The following is a 23,152-nucleotide window of genomic DNA, read 5'->3' on the forward strand; positions in this document are numbered from 1 at the left end:
CATGCTGACAGCAGATTTGGCCGATGGCTGATACGAAAAGTGAAAGACGTCAATATAAAGACAAGTTTATAAGATATTTACATACTGAAAAACACCTAAAATGTATTATCTTTACTTCCAAAATATTTGGAAAAGGCCATAAATCTAATGTGTATGTGTAGATGTAACTGTTGTGTCCTCATCATAAATTACAAATGGTGAGCTAAGATGAAGATACCAGAAAACTGGGCCAGTGTAAATATGTAGCTCTAGATTTTTTTTTTCTTTTTAAACTAAACAGTTGAAGTGTAGTAACAGCAAAGAATATGTTTTCTGCTGCTGCCCAGACTGGGCTGTCTGGGAGATCCGATGGATGTTTTGAGGAAACCAGGACTCTGACTCTCTGATCCCGGGGGAGACTCTTATCACACAGTTTGTGCATTTCCCTTCCCGCCGTGCAGTCTGGCTACGTCTGTCGTCTCCTGGACGTCCTTCAGAAAATAAATCAAATGGATCACAGAGAAATACATCAAACACTGTCAATCTGAATTTAGGTTGTGTTTAGATACTCTTCATAAAGCCCACCTTTGTCATGCTGTAGACCGAGAAAAACACAAGGACGGATGCATAAATGCATCACACGACCCAGCAGTCGGTAGTAATTAATGAATAAACAATGGCTTCATTAATTTACAAGCAAAGATAGATGCACTCTCAGATTATTGATAATATTAGTTCTTTTAGCAGTAAGATAAGTGTCAAGTCACATTCCTCCTCCTCCTTTGTCCTGTATTTTCCATACTCTATTTCAACTTGCGTTTCATTTGTATCTTCCTCCTCCTCCTCCTCCTCACATTCATCCTATCCAACATTTCCAGCTCAGTTCCAGGAGCAGGCAGCCAAAGCAGAGGGAGTGTGGCCACAGAGCTCCATAAATCCAGCCTGCAATCAGCATGTACTGGCCATAATGAGCAGGAGATAGTAGAAATATGTTTATAATCTCCCGACATGAGAGGGGAAGACTGTTTGAATACATGCTCTCTTGAAACTCTTCCAGTGGCATAAAAATAGCTGTCTTCACTTGGAAGGCCCGCAACTGTGAAAATGTCCTGATACGGTGTACACATGGATTTGAATCTGATTATTTCTCATTACAGCAAGGAGTGAAGTGCAAAATGAAGGTGATGTCTCTCATGGACCAGAAACTGAAAGGACTCCCTGTTCAAATTTTATTGAAACGCAAGTTGTGATTTGTTTGGTGCTAAAAAAAAAACTGAAGCATTATTGTATGAGAGTTATCGGTCCCCTTATTGATCTGACAAAGATATGTGTTTTCTTTAGCTTCTTCTGCTGATGACTTATCTTTGAGGTAAAAAAGCTTCACTCCTCAAAATCAGCACAGGAATGAGTCCAAAAACCTGGAAGTGTTTCATGTTCCCTTGTCTTTAAGGCTGTGACAATGGGTTCAAGTTAAATCCCTGCAATAAGGTCAGTGGTTTACACAGATTTAATAAATTTTAGAATTTTATTCTAGTAAATAAAATGTGCCTGTAAATACTGCTCTTGTGTGTTAAATGTGTCTTCAGTACATTGGTTTTCAACAAGTGGCAACATGATCGCGCTGAAAACAGAGGAAGAGCAAAACGAGGTGTGTTGACGTTGAAGTCTTGTCCACGGGGTTGTCGGTGCATCGCGTTACATTGGCTTTTTTTGCATGAGCATTTTTTACATTTACACTTCAAAAACCACACAATCGATGTTGATTTGTGAAAGTGATCATTTTGAACAAAATGTGTTCTCAGAGTCTCAAAGACTCTCGTTCACTGCGGACCAGATTTTCAGTAATGATCCAAAGTAGCAACCCTATTGGCTTTTGGTCCAGAGAACCCATGGTGACGCTAACGTCCTGTTGGACAACAAAAACACTCCATCCCTGAAGTATTCTATACATAGAATGCTATTCTATTCTCTAGTATTCCACAACGATGATTTTGCTTCAGTCACTTTCAGCTTTTAAGAGCCTTTTAGCCTCGTTTAGCTAGTAGTTTTGATCCTCCTAACTAGCGACCTAAAAGGAAGGTGGATCGTAGACTTGGACACGGTTTGTGTTTGCTGTAGGTGTTCATTTGCAACTGCACACTTATTTGTTAAAAATCTTCTTAAGGGCTACCTTTCTTTATTTTTTTTTCTTTTTAACTTAAAAACCTATTTAACTCTTCTTTTTTTTTGTCTTAATGAGACACAGTTTGGCTCCATTGGATCACACTACAGTTGCAGGCAGCTCTTCCCCTGCTCCACACGGGAGTGATTTCAAACAGGATTGTTGCTGTCACTCAATTAGACTGAAATGTTAGGAGATTAGAGTTCAGGTTGAAAAAACAAAACAAAAACTAAAGCTCCACCTTTAACTAATAGAGTTTTGATGTTCAGAGCGTCATTTCTACAATCAAGTAGCACAAAAATGCTACTTCCCATGTATTATATTGAACGGAATAAAAATAGGACTACTTAGTGGATGCAAAGAATGTAGATCCATTCATAAATGGACATTTAGACAAATATTTTTCTAATTTAGTTGTATTTTATCCAGTAATCATGCGGCTTTATTTAATTCCCATGTATCTTAACTCTTTATTTTGTTCTGCAGAGTTTTGACATATAATTCAAACGTTTTCGAGTCTCTCTTGCATTGGTTTTACCAAAACATCTGTAACCTCTGCCTTAGTAGTCTGGCAGCCCCAAATTAGTCATGACTGCTCTCTGGAAATGAGTGCCGCTGTCCCCCTCCCCCTGACAGATTTATGGAGCTAGCCTTGAATGCTGGCTTTCTACTAGTGGAGCGGAGCCCATCTTGTTCAAGGAGGGGATGGTTTCAGTTAGTCTGGGATCTCATCCGTGATGAGAAAGAAGTTCTGTACTCTTGTCTTATCCGCCCTGAAAAACATATCAACATGACTTACTGAGTTGGACACTCTCACTCCTGCAGTTACAGTACAGCAACAAAATGTGATGTTTGATGAATTATGAGTGGAGATACAGAAACTACATATTCTGGAAGGAAAGGCTGAGAAGAGTCTTTTTGTACTTTTTTTTTTCTTGACAAACTGTGCCAATATCTTGACGGAGGGTAGGGAGGAACATGCTCTCACAGGATGTAACATACTAAAAGCAGCTCGTAAACACTGGTCAGGATCTCACAGTCTGCTGACATCGCTAACGCTGGGGAAAGTTAGGAAAAATGCTTCCATTTCCAAATTCAACAGCAAAAACAAACCCTTTTTAAATAATTCAAAAGTTCAACACTTCACATTGCACCTTTTATGATTTACAGACCCTTGATTTATAGCATCCTTCTAATGTATGACGCTGTTTATTAATTCGTCAACTTCTCCTGTGATGATGTCAAGTATTTGACATTATTACAATAAGTTGTTCTACAGTATATTGTTTTTTTTTTTACAATGATGGACTACATTTATAAAATATGAATATTGTCCTTCTACATAGACGATGGCAGTGCATGTTTGTCCTCCCTGCAGGTGACTGAGAGGTTCTCCTCTCAACAGCTTTATGTCGTTAAAGACAGAGATGAAAAATTTCCCATGAATTCAGAGAAACATCATAGATTATATTTTTCAATTAAAACAAAGATCTTTTTCAAATGAATGCAATACACTTCCTCATTTCCACCTTAATTTCACTTGAAAGAGGGAACGATCAACATTCATTCTTTGAAAATTTGTGTCTAAAATGTAGATGAAAGAATATACAGTGTACATATAAAGTCCTATTGTCTTATTTCTAATCTGAAGTCACAATCCACGATAAACAAAGACCAGTGTTTGTTATTTATCATCTGGTAATGTCAATCTGACCTTCAAATTGATTTTTGCTGATAATCCATTGCAGAAAAGATAATTCTCACTATATTAAACTCAAAATATCAACATCTTTTTGATAATCATTTGTGTGAAATAATTCAAGCAAATGTCAGTGTCAGGAGTTCAGAACCACTGAGGTTTAATATGAACTATTTTGATTTTTTGCCTCTAAAATATTTACTTCTCTCTCTCTCTCTCTCTCACACACACACATACACACACACAAGGCAGTGCTGTAATGGTGTTTTACTCAGAGTGAAAGCTTACATTCTGTGGCACATTACTGGTCATTATTGCAGATGTGAAGTGGTCAGACAGCTGCCATGTTCTCATAACAATCCCTCCCTTACCGCTCATCTGCCTGTCTACACACACACACACACACACACACACACACACACACACACACACACACACACACACACACACACACAAACATGCCACTTTATATAAAAGCACACGTGTGACCAAAACAATCTCTGTTACAGGTTCATTCCAAGGAGTGATTTGTTCAAGTTGAGTGGAGCATTTTTTTCATTTTCTCTTTCTTCGTTGGTTCCTTCTGTCTGACGTTCTCACAAGGATGGAATATTAACTTTTATCAGTCTCTTTATCTTCTTTAGGATGACATGAAGTTTCTGTACTACAGAAAGAAATGAAAGAACTTGAGGACAAACTGATATTTCTGACAAAGAGCTAAACATGGCCACTGTCCTTGTATCTGCAGATGAATTTCAGCCCTGACCTTCATATCCAGATAAATTAAGAGTCATCTCTTGCTTTTGGGGGCAGAAAGCGCTGGTCATTTGTGCCTTGAATCACCAGCAACTACAGCTTATAACTGAATAGCCCAGTTTACACGGTTTGTATTTGTTAATATTCTTTATTTTGCTGCTCCACACCCTGGAATATGTTACAAAGCACCTTAAACTGGTCTCTCACTCATCTCTCAATGGATTTGAGGTCTTGATTGAGGAATTTGGCTATTGAGTGCATTATGAAATCTGACTAGACCTTCCAGTCGAGTCTGTCTATTCCAGCTGAGGTGGTCTCATGAGATATTTTTCATCTGATTGGGCTGTTGTGATTATTCACCAAATATTAGTGTCCGTGTAAACCCAGCAAATTCTCCTTAAAACAAAGAGTCTGACATTTCAAAAGTTACCGATCTCCATCTCTTGACTGTCATAACTCAAACACTTGGGACTTGATCTAAGACTAGAGAAATGTGGTAAAACTCATGCCCAAAACATGACAATCACTCTTTGTCCCCTTCCAAGATGTGGTTCTTCAGGTGCTTCCCATCCTGCCCAGGGTTGCCTGGAACTCCTGACAGCAGCTCTCCCACACTGCCACAGTAGAGCAGAGAGCGCATGGGCCACTTCTGAGGAGAGAGATGGTCAACTCGATCAACTCTGAGCCACACATACAAAACGTCAACATGAAAGTTATTTGGCAAAATGTGACGTCAGGCTGCTCTCACTGTTACCAGTCATGTGGGTATATATATATTACAGCCCGTGCAAACAAGTTTATAACTATTAGAATGAATCATAGCATAAAACAACTTAGCGCTCATATTTGGTTCAGTTCATTATTTGTCAAGATTACAATTCTCTTGATGATGGTGCAATTTATCAGGATTGCGTTTGATGTGTTTATCGACAGTGACGTTGTAGATAGCAAGTTGTTTCTCACAGGGAAGCTTAAAATAGCTGAAGGTCGGGGTGACCTTGTGTATGAACTGTGGGGCACAAACAAACAACTTTAGTAGAGTATTTCCTCTTTGTTGTCTTCAAGAACTTGACAGGATTACAGACTCAAGGGCGGAGACTGGCCAAGTTAAATCCACCTCTCAACAGGGAACCCGAGTACCCGGCAAGCTCACCAGGATGGAGTAGTTCCTGTTTCCACCAGTCTACTTTGTGTATTAGTACAGAGTTATTAGCACTAACCAAAGCTGCCAAATTACCTTAACAGGGTGTAGATATCCTCCTGGCCTGGATTGCAGGCTGTGCTCAGCCAACATCCCTCCCTGGTCCAGGGTCTCTGTCAGGTGGGCTATGTAATTAGTGGCCAGAACCAGAACATCCAGCTTGGACAGCTTGGTGTCAGGAGGAACTGAGGGCAGAGCAGCCTGTGGACAGACAGGACGAGACTTCAACTCTTTCTGCACCTCACTGATACACTTCTGGGTTCTTCTTGTGTAATCAGACTCAGAAATCCTTTATTAATCCCCCGCAGGAAATTTTTGGATTGCAGAGCTCCAATTCACAGTAAAAAACAATACATAATAAAGAAAAAAAATAGAGAATCAAGAATATGAGGAGATATCTTTCGTACATATTTACATTTTTACACTGAATGGGATATTTGTATTGCACGATTTAACCGAAAAAAGCAACTCTACAGGATGGGCTGCATCTTAGAGAGTTAAACAGTTTGATAGCCACTGGTAGGAATGATTTCCTGTGGCGCTCAGTGGTGCAACGTGGGGGTATGAGTCTGTGGCTGAAAGTACTTTTACTGCTGGCCAGCATGTGATAGAGAGGATGTGAAGTGTTGTCCAAAATGGTCCTAATCTTGGACAGCATTCTCCTCTGTGACACTGCTGTCAGAGGGTCCAGTTCCCCTCCTACCACATGGCCGGCTTTGCGGATAAGTTTATTAAGTCTGTCGACGTCCCTCACCTTCAGTCTGCTGCCCCAGCACACAACAGCGTAGAGGATGGCGCTGGCCACTACAGACTCATAAAATATCTGCAGCATTGTCCGACAGATGTTGAAGGACCTCAGCCGCCTCAGACTTTGGCCCTTCCTATAGAGGGCATTTGTGTTTTTAGGAAAAGGTTTTATGTACAAACAGACTGCATGATGTATACTTTTAGGGGAGTAGAGCACAGCGCATGAGAAGGGAGTAACAAAGAATGTCGGGCAGGCTGGGTCACTACAGACGTCCTCAGCTTTTATAATAATTTGATGTGTGTGTGTGTGTATGCCTATCTAAATTTATATGTATACAATACATGCATACAGCATATATACAAGTTATCATTGCTTTCATTCAACTACTTTTCTTGATAATGACCCAAAGATATTCATAAATGGAAAAGTAGTGTATTACAGCTCTTTTATAAGTTGGAAGCAGAAAAGTAGCTTCAGAGTGGACGCCTGCAAACAGTCACTTCTTCACGTGACATCTGCTTTGTTTTCAATCCACTGATGGACTCGTGGGTTAAGTGACAGGTTTAGTTCTAACATGTCTGTTTTCCTGTCTTCATATATAGCTACTGCTTCCTAGCTATTGGTCATTCTGTCTTACTGTCGTCTTTTTTTCATTATTAATGGGATCTATATATTTCAATGAAAAGATTATCTTAGCTTTAAGAAATGCTAAGCCTTTGACAGCTTGAGTAATCAGACTGACTGTGCGTGAACGTTTTCTGTTTTCTTCAGGATTGACAAGTTCCACTGTGAAAAGTCTAGGGAATGAACAACAGACCAAGGAAACCCAGCAGATCAATGTTAGCCCAGTGTTGGCTGCTCAGCTAGTGATCCTGTGCTGTGCTTTATGGAGCCGCATTCATCCCACGTTCTAAATTTGGAGAATGGAGAGCTTGGTGAAGGTAATGCTACGGGTGCAGGGACAAGACCAACGCGGTGGTTTGGTTGTTGGCTCTCTAAAGGGGGAAATGTGCGGGAAATTAATCTGAATAAGTGTTCTGACAATAGCGATGGACTACATTCCACAGAACACTGTGGTTATTAAAGCAGGTGATAAAAGTCCTCCCAAACCCAGCGGCTGTCCAGACGATCGTTCCTAAGCAGTAGGCCTGGAGTGGGTAAAAGTAGACAGAGCTGGGCCATCCTGGTTAACAGCGACCCAGGAAGTGAAAAGAGCCCCTGACATTGTAGCAAGGCCAGACCGAGTGAAGTGATACCTATAGCCACTTGAAGATTCTGGGGTCAGGTACCTGTAACTAGGCTCCCCACGAGGTGGTTACTCTCTCAGTATTTAGGTTGTGACTGGCCTGCTGCCAATGCATGTTATTGCCTAGCGGAGCCTAGCAGAGCCTAGCAGAGCAAAGGGGTTCCAGCTCTCTGCAGATTTGGCATGAATCACTATTGGAGAGAAAGTGTCATGAACTCATCAAAAAATTGAATATTAATAAGTTAGGATACAAGTTAAAAAGAGTAATGCAAATATTTGGTGGGCACTGGACACGTCAACAACCTGATATCCATACAGCCACTGAAATTTTATGCAGTGCAATAAATTAAATTTCTGTAAATGTTGGAGTCAGTCGTTAAAATGACTGGCTGATTCAAATAAAGAATATAAACTGTGTTTCTACCTGAAGGCTGTGGAAGGCCTGTCGCAAGTTGCGTACACGGCTCCTCTCTCTCGCTGCATTTTCTGGGGAGTGCTGACAGCGTAGAGTCCTGGTCTGGACCACAGATCCACAAGCAGAACCAGAACTTGACCTGGACTCACACATAGGCTGCAGCCGTAGCAAAGGACACATTTAGAGCTCAAACATGGAACATTTGAGGGAGAGGTTTTCATGCTTTCTCGAGTATCCTGATATATTCAAATACAACTCCGCTTGGATGTTCAGAATCGACAGCAGCTGCGTCTCCAAATCTGTTTTTCAAACCAGAGTCAGGCTTCACTCTCAAACATGAACACCAAACTTACCCAGTTCCTTGGCTCCCTGTTGCTGCGAATGCTCTGCCTGCGTCCGTGCAGGGATGCTGGGTTGAGGCTTGTGGAGAGCTGTTGGCTCTGCAGCTCGACTGTGGTGCTGGAAACAAGCTGATGGTTCACAGCAACTGCCATGAGACGTTCCAGAGGATTCAACGCCATTGGTGCTCACCAAGCGATACTGACCCAAAGATGGGAGCAGACTGTCCTGAAGCCTCAAGAACTTGAGCCACACTTTCATTGGCTGGGTGGAATTTTGCTTCCCAGTGTTGCAGATTGTTGTAAAGGTGGCTATCATCCAATAAACACTCTCCTGCCACAGAACACACAGTCTGAGGTCATCTTTACATCACATCTGAGTGCATCTTCAAAAATCAAGATTTCAACATTTTCAAAAGTCAAGAACAGGAGATATCAATTTGTTCTCAAGAAAACAACAAACACTGTCATTTTCAGTAATGCTAAGTTCACACACCTTTCCAGAGCTCACCAGGACTCTGTTGGACCCCCAGTTACACCCAAACCCCAAAACAACTCATGAAAACTCCTCAATCACCGACTTCTTCTCCGTACATCACCGTCCATCCAGAGAATTCCTCCAAGCTGGACCCTCCCTCTTGCTCTCTGCCTCTCAGTCTTGCTTCCTTATCGAGTGAGGTAATGTAAGGAACTTCATGTGGTCCTTATCTCAGCTGCGCGGTTGTCCTGATCCTCCCCTGGCTGTTTGACTGCCAAGAAGAGAATGCAGGCAGGCAGTAAGGCCTGGGGGAGTGCAGGAACTGGAGGGTGTCTTGAGCCAGGGCACTGGGGGGCTTGGGAAACTGAAAGTTTTGGTAACAGCTGGACAAGGGTGGGACAGGAGGTTCAGGGGCAGTGCAACATTGAGGATTACCAAAAAGATACGTTGTGGTTTGATACTTCAGCACTGTCTGAACTGGTGACCTTCATGTAAAGATTTATTGGGATTGGATGAAAAACATACTGTTGACCTTCGTTTTGTGACCAACTAACCTGATTCCCAGCAGCTCATGGTTCTGATGATGCTGGTTTGCTTTATCTTGATTGTTTTTCCACAGTAGTTTTATGTTGATGTTTTTTTTTTGTCATTGTTCTAACTTATTTTTTCTTAAAGGTTTGAGGTAAAACCTGATTTCATTATTTATTTTCATTGTACGTTGGATCCAGGGTTACTATTGTCATAAATCTCTTTTCATTATAATGACTTTAGTCTGTTCCATGTAGTGAGCTTTAAAAAGAAACTTGACTTGTTCATCCCTATTGTAAACACGTATCTCTCATGGAAATCAAGAACATGTAATGTTCATACATGAACATTACATGTTCTTGATTTCCTATGGTTTGTGAGTGTGTATTCTCAAGCTAGATAAAAGGTATAGATTCTATATCATTATCTAGCTTGAGAATTCTACCCTCTAGAAGTATGCTGGGCAAACAGGATATAAATCCTGTACTACAAAAAAAAGTTTAAAAAAGGAACAAGATCCACACAAACAACAGAAATTGACAGATCTTAAAAAAAAAAAGGTCCGAATTATCTAAGCTATTCATGAAAGACTAAGACTGTTGCCATGTCAACTCATACACTAATAGCCTTGTTTCATCTCGTTCCTGACTAGTTCTTCCAAATCTCATCAGTTGGCTTCAAGTGAAACGGCCTTTCCTCTAAATGCTGTCAGTTACTAATCTCATCAAACCATAGCAATGACTAATTGTGTGATTATGCGTAAAAATAAATGCAACGAAAACCCACTGATTTCAGTTAGATAACGTGTGAGTTATGTTAAAACAAGTGCCGCTCAGCCAATGCACCAGTTGTACATCTCTGGTGAATTTGGAACTTTCTCAAATTACCCCCTGATGATGTCATAATGATGTCAGCTGGGTTATCATGGCTTGGGCAGTTTGAATGGAAGTCATGCACTCCAAACTGTAGCATGGCAGCATGGAGTCTGACAGATACCGGTTCTTAATAACCTAAATGGGTTGAACAAAGAGACTGGCTGCATAACAGCAGGTGTAGGAGTCAGACTGGTTTAGCTTTAGATTGATGATAAGAAAAATCAAGATATTTCTACCTCCGCTGAACAATGCCCTTCTGTTATTTCCACATTTTAAGCATGACTTTTTATATTTACTATCTGTTGTGCACGGCAAATGATCAAGGTGTCATGCAGCAATACAGCCTCCTCAGTGACCGTCAAAGTCACATTTTAAGACTTTGGGTTTAGTTTAATTTCCATAAAATGCAGGCTGCTCACATGCAAAATGGCACAACAACTCAACGGCTATATGATGTGCGCATGCATGCACACACACACACACACACACGCTCATCTGACAAAAATAACATTTCTGCAATGACTATAATGACATTACACTGAGGGGTTGGGTTTTATTTTATTCATCAATTAAAATACAATGTGTAGCACTGATCATTTAGCATTAAAGAAACTGCACCATTCAAATGAAGCAAGATTATTACATTACTATTATTATTATTATTATCATTGTTGTGTTAATAGATGAAAACAGTATTTCAGACACTGACAAACTTATTTTTAGATTCAGAATTTAAAAGGCATTGTTGGAAACAGATAATATCAAGTAGTAGTATATTACTACTTTCTACATTGTACATACATACTAAGGCAACAAATATATGAAGCAAGATATATGGAATTATGTAGCAAAGGAAAATGTTAAATAACTGGAAATATATTTTATATTTTAGATTCATCAAAGTAGCCACCCTTTGCTGTGTTGACAGCACTGCAAACCCTTGGCTTCCTCCCAATGAGCATCATGTTGTAGTCACCTGAAATGGTTTTCACTCACAGGTGTGCCTTGTCAGGGTGCAGTTGTGGAATTTCTTGCCTTCTTAATGGGGTTGGGACCAATAGTTGTGTTTTGCAGAAGTAAGGTTCTGCTGCTAACAGCTCTATTTGACAACTGTTAGAATTCATATCATTGTGAGAACCAATCAGCTAAGTAAAGGGAAACGAAAGTCTGTCATTACTTTGGAACTGAAGGTCAGTCAGTCTGGAAAATTGCAAAAACTTTGAATGTGTCCCCAAGCTCTGTTGCAAAAACCATCAAGCACAACAGCAAAACTGGCTCACAGGAGGACCACCCCAGGAAAGGAAGACGAAGAGTCACCTCTGCTGCTGAGGTTAAGTTCATCCGAGTCACCAGCCTCAGAAATCACAAGTTAACAACACCTTTTATTAACGCCCAGATAAATGCCACACAGAGTTCTAGTAGCAGCCACGTCTCTATACCAACTGTCCAGAGGAGACTGTACCAATCAGGCCTTTATGTTCGAAAAGCTGTGACGAAACCACTACTAAGGAAAAACAACAAGCAGAAGAGATTTATTTGGGCCAAGAAACACAAAGAATGGACATTAGACCAGTGGAAATCTGGGCTTTGGTCTGATGAGTCCAAATTTGGTTCCACCAAGTGTCTTTCTGCGACGCAGAAAAGGTGAATGGATGGTCTCTACATGCATGGTTCCCACCGTGAAGCATGGAGGAGGAGGTGTGATGGTGTTGGGGTACTTTGCTGGTGACACGTGGGGATTTATTCAAAACTGAAGGCACGCTAAACCAGCATGGCTACCACAGGATCCTGCAGCGACATGCCATCCAACCCGGTTTGCATTTAGTTGAACCATCATTTATTTTTCAACAGGACAATGACCTCAAACACACCTCCAGGCTGTGCAAGGGTGATTTGATCAAGGAGAAGAGTGATGGAGCGCTGCACCAGATGACCTGGCCTCCACCGTCACCTGACGTAAACCCAATCCAGACGGTTTAGGATGAGATGGACAGCAGGTTGAAGGCAAAAGGACCAACAAGCGCTCAGCATCTCTGAGAACTCCTTCAAGACTGTTGGAAAACCATTTCAGGTGACTTCCTCGTGAAGCTCATCGAGAGAAAGCCAAGAGCGTGCAAAGCAGTAATCAAAGCAAAGGGTGGCTAATTTGAAGAATCTATTATATAAAATGTGTTTTGAGTTATTTCACACTTTTGTTTACTACATCATTCCATATGTGTTCATTCATAGTTTTGCCTTCAATGAGAATCTACAGTGTCAATGGTCATGAAAATATTAACAACCATCAAATGAGAAGGTGTGTCCAAACTTTTGACTGGTCGTGTGTATCATTACTCTTTGAAAATCAACACATTCAAGATCCATTACCACTCTTTACAACCATTAGATTTAATTCTCAATATTGCCACTGACAATGGCAAACAATACATTTCCTAATGAGATTTTCTAAGAAGTGCACATCAAATCACAGTCTTAAAAGTGCTTTCAATATCAGATGATGAGTAAACTTTGCAAATTTAACATTGAAGCTTGTAAACAATTAGCAAAGCACTATTAATCAATGGCAACTATGATTATGACAACACAGCAGTGTAAATCTGCACTGAAAAAAGAAATGTACGCATAATTTTTGAGTTTTAAGGCACTCTTGTTACATCATTGATGCGGCTAAAGTTCAGAGTAAAGACTTGTGCTATCAGTTCGAGGAATGCCTCGTCTGTGCTATCAACACAATAACATCAAGGGCCCGCTGACCTCCCATCTGCAGATGTTTGGTAAACTGCACTCAACACTGCAAGGTTGACGGGAGGTTCTGAGTTAAGTACAAACTCTACACACCTCAGCAGGAGAACGAATAAATGAATGCTGCACTGACACTTGTTTTTGTGACAGCTCACCTTTCAGATTGTTACAAATGTATTCTGACACCAGAGATGCAACAGTATTATTATTTTCAGAGTCTGATGAGTTCCATTGTGCCAAACACTAGTGCTATAGCGTTAAAAACATATACGATGTGTTTGGACACAAAGTAAATGAGATCATGGTGCTGTGTCAAATACTGTCTCCATCTTGTTTGAAATTATTTGGTAAAAAAAAAAGACGAAGAAAAAAAGTACTTGGCTCAGTTGCTATCCTTTGTACTGACCTGGAAAACCAATCTTTGTACAAATCTGCATCGGTGTATTAATTTGATCATTTTGGTGATCTGTTTATTGCATTAAATCACAACATTGTGCAATGCAGCGATATATCAGCTATAGACGGTGGTGGAAAGAAAGTCTGAAAAGTGACTTGGCCTGAACACATCAGACAGACAACATTGTCAATAAGCATAATCAAAAATACTATATTATCAATCACGCTTCATTGAATAACAGCTTCACTGCTTACCATCATGTATCAGTGTCTTTCAATTCATCTGCTTAGCTCTTAATTCCTTCACATCTTTTTCAGTCCGCTCTACAGCTTCTTCTTCTCCACTGCCTTGATGAAGGTCTGGATATCCTCAGCCATCAAATGGGGCTCTTCCATGGCAGCAAAATGGCCACCGTGAGCCATGGGTGTGTAGGATGTGAGTTTATGGTATTTCTGCTTGACCCACATTTTGGGTGTGTGCATCAGCTCATTGGGGAAAGATGCAAACCCAGTGGGGACATACACTGGTATTCTGCAGAGAGTTGATGGCGTGTCAGTATTGCACTTAAAGACCAAGAGGAAAAAAATTGTACAGAGGTTTTAAATTTAGAAATGCTGTTTTTAACTGCCATTCTATGTAATGTCACAACTAATGATATTCATTCTAAAAATGTTTTTAATTCAGTTGCACAGTGGTGTTACATGTGAAGTGCTATTTAAAGGACGCATCGATCAAATGAGCAGATACGTGGTGTTGCAATGCAGTTCTATTAACGCCCAAAAACTTGGAAACACAAGCCGCCACCTCCTCCCAGGCCTGCTTCACCTCTGATAGCTTCAGTGGATTCCTGCTGCTCCCTTATTTCAACATAAGATGTGTTTGCACACCTTCACCTGGCGCATAAGGAGGTCTGTTTATTCAGATGAGAGGTGCTCTCTTCTACGGTGTTGAAATGTGTCTGTCACTGAAACAGAAATATGTAAAGTCCTGCCTCAACCTGGGCTTCAAAGGGAATACGACGCGGCACACCGATCGGTTTGATGTCACAGCTGAAACACACCTATGAATAATTAGGTGTCTAATAATTGCACGTTAACGCTGTGGTTTAAGCTCTGATTATGTGCCCTCTCAATACCAAAATGTGGCTGAACGCACGGCGCACATGCAGCACCAACAATCAACTGCCTGGTGCAATGGATGGCTTACATAGGGCCCTTTAAGTGCATCTCGGTCTTTGTAACTCACTTGGAGTGTGGTTGGTCCAGGCCTTTGCCAAAGTTTTCCTTGTAGAACCTCATGGAGGGAATGATGCAGCCAGATGTCCAGTAGATCATCACATTAGTCAACAAGTCATCCAGTGAAAACTTCCTGCAACACATCACATCTCAGTAGGTCAAGATCACAATAATTCAATACAATGGCAAGTTCACGCTTCACTCCATCTGTTAACTACCACGAACTGGGATGGCTCGAAGGTCCATGTAGGCCACGGTGCTTGGAAAAAAAAACATAGGTCTCATTCCATTGTTGTAACTTAAAGTCAGTTTCACAGAAACATTCTGCCTTACAGGTAAAAAGTAGCATTTTGTGTTTTTCCAATTGAGCATAATTTAAATTTACCAGCTAATTTATTTGCTACACCAGGATAAAACTAATAGAGAATAATATAACAGCCTTACAACAAATCATCCAATCATGACTATGAGTCTGTTTTATTGTCATTGTATAGTTTGTAAAATTTGTGACCAGTTGGATGTCTCGTCTTCTAAAAACAAACCTTACTGGAATTTGACCTAAAGATCTAAGAAAACATAACAAAGGGATTTGTCATCAAAGTTATACGAAGTTTGTGGGCTGTAAAAATGACTACAGCTAAGAAACCTTTGGCCAAGTTAATAATAATAATAATAATAATAATAATCATAATAATATCTTTATTTTATAATGTGCTCTTCATGGCACTCAAGGTCGCCGTGCAACAAATCAAGAATACATTTAAAACACCCTTAAAGTAAAAGCAGACATTGCACAGTTTGCAGCAGAACAACAACAGAGGAACAATTAATGATACGCCTGCCCAAAATGCCGTCTCACACATTGCCATGTACTACATTTCCTGCTGAGATTGTGATTATTTGTTGGTAGCTCCATAAACAGAACAGTTAAAAAAAAGTCCATGTACATGTGCTCACCATTCACTCGCAGTCGTGACTGCTACAAAATCTTCACACACTTAACAAACTCTGTTTATGGCACTTTACCTAGTGAGCCCTCCATCTTCTAGATTTCTGAAGTCGCGGTTTGTCCATGTGGAGAACTTTTCTAGAATGTAGGCCGCCAGACCAACTGGTGAATCATTCAGCCCTCGACCTGTAACAGAACATGGAATATGAGCTCCAAGTACTTCACCACTTACGACTTCTAGATTGATGTATTTGTTAATAAATGAAAAATTATTTGTGCATTTGTTGGGATTATAAATTCTTATCTTCAACAGTCTTGACACCTGAATTAAGAAACATAATCCCCTTGCAAGAATACAAGCCAGAGTTAGAAAGCACACAGAGCCTACACCTCCACTAATACCCCATTCCCACTGCACACACTCATAGACACACCGGTAATCTGTACCCAGGTACACTGGCGAATAAATGCTGATTGGTCCTGCTCCCACTACAAGGAGACAAGGTGTTGCCTTTCTGTATAATTTTGCATACAACTACACAAATGCAGTCAATGCACCGGACAAAGGGATGAGTATTGTCAAAAACAGCAGTGAAGTGTTACATCTTGGGCTCATATGCAGTCTTTGGTAGCTGTGGTAAAAGCAGCATTGAGGACAGTGATGGTTTTTCTGAGGCTTTTTTTTGTTGTTGCTCTGTCTTGCTTTGAAACTAAACCAAGACTTTATGACGTTAGGGTGTTGCTGCTTGAGCCCAGACGGGTTGTATTTGTGGCTTAGAGGATTGAGATGTCAAGCTCCTCCACGTAGACTGCTGACAGCAGAGTCCTGACCCCCAATCTTATGAGTGTCCGACAACGGAAGCACTGGAAGCCGGTTGCAAATTACTGCTTTCACACAGGATCTGTGTTCCGAATCAATGTGAAGAAGATAAATATCCACGTCTACTTCTGGGTCATTTGACCAGGGACTGAACACAGATTAAAGCTGTTCCCAACGAAAAACCGGTGTTTTTGGAGGTTTTTTTTTTTTAGCCAGTGGGAATGGACTACGTGTAAACATGTTAGGTATTTTGTGTCTTTTGTGTAAAGCCGTCTTCATCTATATCTGACTAAATTTGAGATGGTTCTGGAGGAGTACATGAAAGTGTGACAAAAACATGTCACTTCATGTCACCACCAGGTGGTGCTTTGTCAAATAAGCCACCAAATGTAATGGATTCTTCCTTCATCCACACTGCACCCTCCACCAAATTTAGTGAAATCTGCCTCACTTTTTGTATTATCCTGTAAAAGAAAGACAAAAAAAAACCATACATGCCACCAGACGTAGCACTTTGGTGTTTTTGCCAATGAGCAACATTTTTGTTCAAAAGAAGCCAATCTTATTTGATCTACAAAAAGTAACATGGTATCTGCTCCTTCTTGCTTGCCGTTTCTTACCCACAGTGTCAGGCTTGGTGGCCTGAATGTGCATGTAGCCGGACTCTTTGATGGATTCTACAACCAGTTTCTCCATGCAAGGGTAGAGACGCTCAGTGTCCATGTTGGTGAAGCTGAACAGCTTGGGGAAGCGACGGCCGAGCATGATAGATAAAGCCATGGGCAGCCCGGGCTTGGAAGGTGGGGCAAAGTTTACATGCAAGCCTTTGAGTATCCTAGAGGATGAAAAAAACTGTGAAATGTAGTAGCACATTAAGCTTTTGTAAACAAACAGACATGACTAATTATTCAGGTGTTGGGGGCTTTCCTTTGGATCTTACTTTGGCTCCAGCTGAGCCATGTTGGTGGTGATCAGCCAGCCCCAGTCTCCACCATGAGCGTAGAACTGCTCGAACCCCAGGCGCCTCATCAGTTTATGGAAGATGCGTGCAGCACAGACTGAATCAAAACCTGTTAAGACACACACACACACACACACACACACACACACACACACACACACACACACACACACACACAGACACACACCAATTTAGGAATTTCAGTATGGCACCATGTTGTTGCTATAATCTCTGGCAGACTTAGTTAAAAAATCAAAACCCCTGCAATATTGCTGTCCACCTGCCATGTGTGCCATGTTGCACCTACAGTAGACAAACACACTACTTGCCTATTTGCTGCACTAGTGGCTCCTAAATTTGTTGTAGCTACTTAAGCTGTGTACTCGTCAAACAAACTAGTAGAGAGGGCTGTGCTCTAGTTTTAGGCTTTTAATTCAGCTATGTTTATTACCATTCACACAGCAACTGCATATTGTTTACGCTTGAGACCAGCTGACTGGCCGTCATGGTGACCACTACGGACATCCACATAGACATTATGAGGACACAAACAGGATGCAGAGGAAGAATTAAGAAATGAGGGGAAGGATCGGGGTCAAGACAACAGAGACAGATGTGCAATGTGACATCGCAGCTGGATCATAGACAAACCACTGACCGTAGTTAAAGTGAGTTTCACAAAGATGTGACACATGAAGATAGTCTATGCCCCACCATTGATGGCTTTCATTCAAATGCAAACGGTTGGACAGGCATAAACCAGAGTGGAAAGAAAAGAGCTGGTTGGTTTGCTGCTTAGCTATTTCTGAATAAGTGTAGAGTGCAGAGTTAGAGGCACTGGCTAGCGCTGGGCGCTTCACTGCATTTAAATTAATAACAGCCTCCCACAATCACGGAAACAAGATAATCGAAATAAAGCAGCCATCGTGTCTCTTGCCAGGGCGAGTTGTGTTTTGTCATGTGTTGTCAGTGCAGTGTACACTGCTTCTCTTCCAAAGTCCAAACAGTGTTGCTCATGTTGAGAGGGAGGAGGGAGACACAACACATTTCTGCCAGTCAAGAAGAAATACAGCAGTTGATTTAATCACCTCAAGTCTGAAGGCCACTTTCAATTGGATCTCACCTCTCTGATGTCACTGCAAATAAACACCCACATGACTTAATTTAGCAAAATTCTTAATCTGCATTTTTAACCCCAGGAAGCAGTTTGTTTTAATTGCGATTGACAGCTGTACACTGCTTGATTGTGTGGACATGAAACACAGTTAAAGTCATGTTTTTTTCTGTTATGGATTGTCACCAACGGGGGGGGGGGGGGCAACTGGTAGTCAAGCTGGATTGTCTTTTAATGAGAGACGAGCAGCTCAGCAATAATTTGAAGAGTCCGAATTTCCATATCAGTTGAAGTATCCTGATAATGATTGTTTTGACCTACACAGGATTACAAGTCAAGTGAATAAACATAAAAGAATGATGCTTTGGTCCACCACCACATTCTCCTACAGAAAGGATGTGGAGTGAGGAGTTACTCTCTTAAAGTTCACCACCGGATATCACTAAATCTTAAAGATTTGCAAAATATTCGGAATAAATAATTTCGATCCACATTAGATCTTTTATCTGGTCAACATGTTGGAACAAAATATTGTCCGTGAAATATATGTTGGGGAGCATAAGCATAAGTTAAGTTCTCCTGACTACCAGTTATATCTGGTGTTGGGCACGTATCTTTGAAAAAGTAATTAGTGAGAGTTACTAGTTACTTCTCCCAGAAAGTAACTTAGTTAGTAACTGAGTTACTCCACTATGAAAGTAATTAGTTACCAGGGAAAGTAACTATTGTGTTACTCTTTTTACTTCTAAGTTTAAAAATGTCAAAGAATTTGGATTTTTTTTTTAATTAAAAATCCAGCTGTGGTGGCTTGGACGACGTGTCTCCGTGTCCTTCTTTGCTAGCGGAGCTCACCTTAACAGCACCTGGCTTGCTATCACCATTAGCGGAGTCAACGGTGTTTCTGGCCACTAGTTTAGTAGAAGCGTGGGCCGTCGAGAGGCGCTTCATTAAATTGGAGTTGCTGACATTGGACGTTGACAGCCCCTTTGCTCTCGCTCTTGGACGACATAATGTAGACTCAACATGTACATTTTTACCTTTAACGTCCATGAAGTTAAAGTTGTGCCTACATTTCCATCTTGAAAACGCCGTCTTTCCCCGCGACTCGCCATTTCTGATAGTTTGTGTGTGAGTGCTGCTCCGTGCTGGGTTTGTGTGTAAACACCCGCCCACCTGATATCTCTGGTTAGCCTTACATGAAATCTTATGCTCTCTTAGCCAATCATCATTACTTTAGGTGTGTATCTTGCCCCCCCCCCCCCCCCACCAAAGGAGGAAAAAAAAAACACACGCATTTGCTGCTCCTATGTCTGTGTGAGCAGAGACAGAGGACAGGTTCAATGAGTAGCGTATATCAAGAAGGCACTTTTCTTTTGTTGAAAAAATCCACACTCATTTGTATCCCAGCACACAAATTCTCTTCTGGGCTGAGACCACCTCCTCTAAAGGAGTCTCAGTTGGTTGGAGTTGGTATGTATCAAAGTATGATAATGGTGTTGAGAGATGTGTCCAGATTAACCAAATCAAGAAGAAAAGCTACCAGACCCCAACCAGATTTAACAACACGTTTGTGAAGATTAAAAAAACAGCAAGAATGTGGTTTATGAGAGTCCTAATATTCAGTGAACAGCTAACCAACGCTGCAATAAGTTTTCCCCACCTTTCTTATGTGGTGCTTCAGAAAAGCCGTACCCAGGTATGGATGGGCACACCACCTCAAACACAAGGCCACCTGGGTCTGACAGCTCTGTCAGCAACGGGATCATCCCATAGAACTCGTAGAATGAACCGGGCCAGCCGTGAACCATGATCAGAGGGACTGCACTGGTCCCCTCTGGCACTGTCTTGGGTTTCACATGAACGTAGTGAACATCTATGCCTGGATGGGAGTTTGAGTTAAAAAAAAAAAAAAAGTTGAAGAGATCAAATCATATCAAAACAGACATGACGAGATGTTGATCGTGAATGTGTGACGAGCGGACACGAACCTTCAATGTTGGTTTTGAAATGGGGGTACTGGTTGAGCTTGTCAACTTGCTTCCTCCAGTCAAAGTCATTCCTCCAGTAAGAGGTCACCTTCAGCAGGTATTCAGAGTTGAAGCCATAATTGAACTGGCTGTCCTCCAATGAGGGGACGGGACGAGTTTGGTCTATTCTCCTGTACAGGTCCTGGCACAAAAGGGGATAAGATGGGGCCACACAATCTTTCAACTTGTTACAGCCACCAACTCTTGAAATGAAAAAGAAATAATTCAGGAGGTTTGAATGTAGTTAATCTTCCTTTACTTTATTTAATTACAGGTTTTATCTGGAGTTAGTTTAACTTTTTACCAAAGATGAACAGACAGCAACATCGCCTGCAAAGTAGCAACATAAAACTAAACCATAAAAAAGAAATTAACCCAAGGCTCAGCTGGCAATTTTTTTGGTTCCCAAAGGAAACTTCGGTGTTCGGCTCATGCACACCTACACAGTCTTGGAGACAAGTGTGTAGCATAAAAGGAATATTCTTTATTTGAGCACTATTGCAGTCCTAAAACCTTTCGCCTGATGAAGTTTTAAGTAATAAAATGCTGGTTTCATCAAGTTCATCACACATCTTAGAACGTGTGATGAACACATCCACAGTGCAGGAATTTTTGGTCCCACAAGGGAAAAAAGTTATATAAAATTGTATCAGCTGTGTATGCAACACATCCACAAACAAATAAATCTTACCTCTATCTCGTCATCTCTGGTGGTGACTTTAAAGGGGTGGATGGTGGTATCCTCCCCACCATCAGGGGGAGTACCGGGCCCCCACCAGCCATCCTCTGTCTTCAGAACCTGGGCCCTGGTCCTATAGACCAGGAAGAGTATGAGTCCCCCAAGGAGCAGACCTATCAGCACCTCCGTGAACATAGTGCTTGGTGGATGGAGAAATACTGTGTGGGAGAGACATGGGAGAGTTTTGTCCAGTGGTGTTTTACATTGCGGGAAGAATCTCAAAAACAAGCATTTTAAACTTGGTTCTCCCGATGAACAATGAGGTGCACATCACTATGACGTAGCATTATTCTGATCTCTTCATTTCAGTTGACTCAACTGTTGACAGCATGGGAGTGACAAGGCTTTTCCTAGTAATTTTCTCGTGCTCATTCTAAACACAGCCTTCCCAGCATATTCCCCTGTAACGTTACTAGGTAACATGTCATGCAATGACAGGCTCAGATTGATACAATAATTGCCCCGAGAAACATAAGCGCCATAGTGGAGTAATTTCAAACTGGATAAAACTAAAACAGGATGAGTGCATAGGACGCAACAATTTGACAGCAACAGCTTGACAAAATGAATACCTGACTCGTGACCCTTCAGTGACGTGATTTGACCGTGGGGCTCAACCAACCAGAAAAATTCCAGTCCGACAACAGCGTTGGCGTTGCGGAGGTCAGCTGATAGGATTAGGTAAATAACAGAGCTGAACAGGCCCCTCACTCCCAGCAGCTGCAGGACTGGCCCATCGTCCACCTTGTTCATCACTGGCCTACAGTTTAACTCACAACTTCCAACAACCTGTTGTATTCAACCCGCAAAACAGAGGTGCGGTTACGACCTGTCAGCCGCACGTTTCCAATCAAAACAAACCCGTTGATCGAGGGCGTCCCGACAAGCCAGCGTCACTCACATGCTAGCTGCTCTGGCATGAGTGGAATTAGCTCAACTAGTACTTTGTTAATGAGTGCAATGGACAGAAATTGGTAACTAAATTATACGTCAGCGTGGGTGGGATAACACAAAGGACAGACCCTCCCCGACGTGACAGTTCAAGAATATGAAACATATGAACAGTCCGTCAAGTATCCCTGCGTTTGGCTGTGCGAGGCGACTTCGTTGAGTCACATCGCATCAACTTCAACAAAAACAACCATGCATGTTCCAGGCACTCGCCCTGAACAAGTCTCCAAACATATTCACTAGCAGAACTTTCACTCAAATATTCATAAACTCAAGAGGATCACTTTACTTTACCTGAACTCGTTTACTACAAGATGCAAGGTTGTGACCGAGCAGCTCTCTCGTCCCGTCCGCTTACCAAACCACACACCTTTACAAGTATACGAGGTAATTCCGTAAAACCAGCTTTAAACCTCTCGTCTCAGGTTGGCGCAATGGACAAAAACAGAGTAAGTTCTAACCTCATACGCAGTTAAAATCCCAAACGTTGACTGGTAGTCATGAGAGGGGAAAACGAATTGTTTGTTTTGTCCTGGGAACTGAATGAATACCTAAATACCAGAATTGGACGATGGGAAATGTAGTTTTGAACAGGGATAGCTGACCGACACGTTGAGGTCTTAAAATATAGCCACTTAGAACCTAAAATTTAAGTGTAAAATACAATTATTTAATAATTATTAATAAATATAATAAGTTCATGTAAAAACTTAGGAAAGAATATTTTGATTTAATGGAACATCTGCCCAATTTGTTCATATTTCTTCTGAACCTGGATTCTGACAATTCAGTT

General features: G+C 41.3%; 2 protein-coding genes across 3 annotated transcripts; both read right to left on the reverse strand.

Annotated features, from left to right (window-relative positions):
• Positions 1–2,470: 2,470 nt before the first annotated feature.
• tcf23 (transcription factor 23) lies at positions 2,471–9,272 on the reverse strand. Its single transcript, XM_086189367.1, has 5 exons — positions 9,040–9,272; positions 8,559–8,877; positions 8,215–8,361; positions 5,833–5,997; positions 2,471–5,244 (listed from the first exon to the last, which is right to left on the reverse strand). The coding sequence occupies exons 2-5, from the start codon at positions 8,724–8,726 to the stop codon at positions 5,119–5,121; spliced, it is 606 nt and encodes a 201-aa protein (XP_086045493.1). The 5' UTR covers positions 8,727–8,877; positions 9,040–9,272; the 3' UTR covers positions 2,471–5,118.
• Positions 9,273–10,943: 1,671 nt separating this feature from the next.
• ephx1 (epoxide hydrolase 1, microsomal (xenobiotic)) lies at positions 10,944–22,958 on the reverse strand. Of its 2 annotated transcripts, none has more exons than XM_086189653.1 (9): positions 22,821–22,958; positions 21,361–21,566; positions 20,631–20,811; positions 20,303–20,521; positions 17,508–17,637; positions 17,188–17,402; positions 15,825–15,933; positions 14,809–14,931; positions 10,944–14,094 (listed from the first exon to the last, which is right to left on the reverse strand). In XM_086189653.1, the coding sequence occupies exons 2-9, from the start codon at positions 21,541–21,543 to the stop codon at positions 13,887–13,889; spliced, it is 1,368 nt and encodes a 455-aa protein (XP_086045779.1). In that variant the 5' UTR covers positions 21,544–21,566; positions 22,821–22,958; the 3' UTR covers positions 10,944–13,886. The 2 variants fall into 2 exon arrangements, with proteins under 2 accessions (XP_086045779.1, XP_086045777.1); XM_086189651.1 differs by having other exon boundaries at positions 22,654–22,911.
• Between the last annotated feature and the right edge of the window lie 194 nt (positions 22,959–23,152).

Source organism: Aulostomus chinensis, chromosome 20 (genome assembly GCF_037954235.1).
Source record: "Aulostomus chinensis isolate RoL2024-O1b breed Wild chromosome 20, RoL_Achi_v1.0, whole genome shotgun sequence".
Lineage (NCBI taxonomy): Eukaryota > Metazoa > Chordata > Actinopteri > Syngnathiformes > Aulostomidae > Aulostomus > Aulostomus chinensis.

Coding starts and splice junctions, on each gene's coding strand:
- ephx1 (XM_086189653.1), bottom strand. CDS start 21,543: ATGTTCACGGAGGTGCTGATAGGTCTGCTCCTTGGGGGACTCATACTC. Junction 20,522..20,630: donor TTTCAAAACCAACATTGAAG/GTTCGTGTCCGC, acceptor ACTCCCATCCAG/GCATAGATGTTCACTACGTT. Junction 17,403..17,507: donor ATGGCTCAGCTGGAGCCAAA/GTAAGATCCAAA, acceptor TTCATCCTCTAG/GATACTCAAAGGCTTGCATG.
- tcf23 (XM_086189367.1), bottom strand. CDS start 8,726: ATGGCGTTGAATCCTCTGGAACGTCTCATGGCAGTTGCTGTGAACCAT. Junction 5,998..8,214: donor AGGCCTTCCACAGCCTTCAG/GTAGAAACACAG, acceptor GTCTGTCCACAG/GCTGCTCTGCCCTCAGTTCC. Junction 5,245..5,832: donor GATATCTACACCCTGTTAAG/GTAATTTGGCAG, acceptor CTCTCTCCTCAG/AAGTGGCCCATGCGCTCTCT.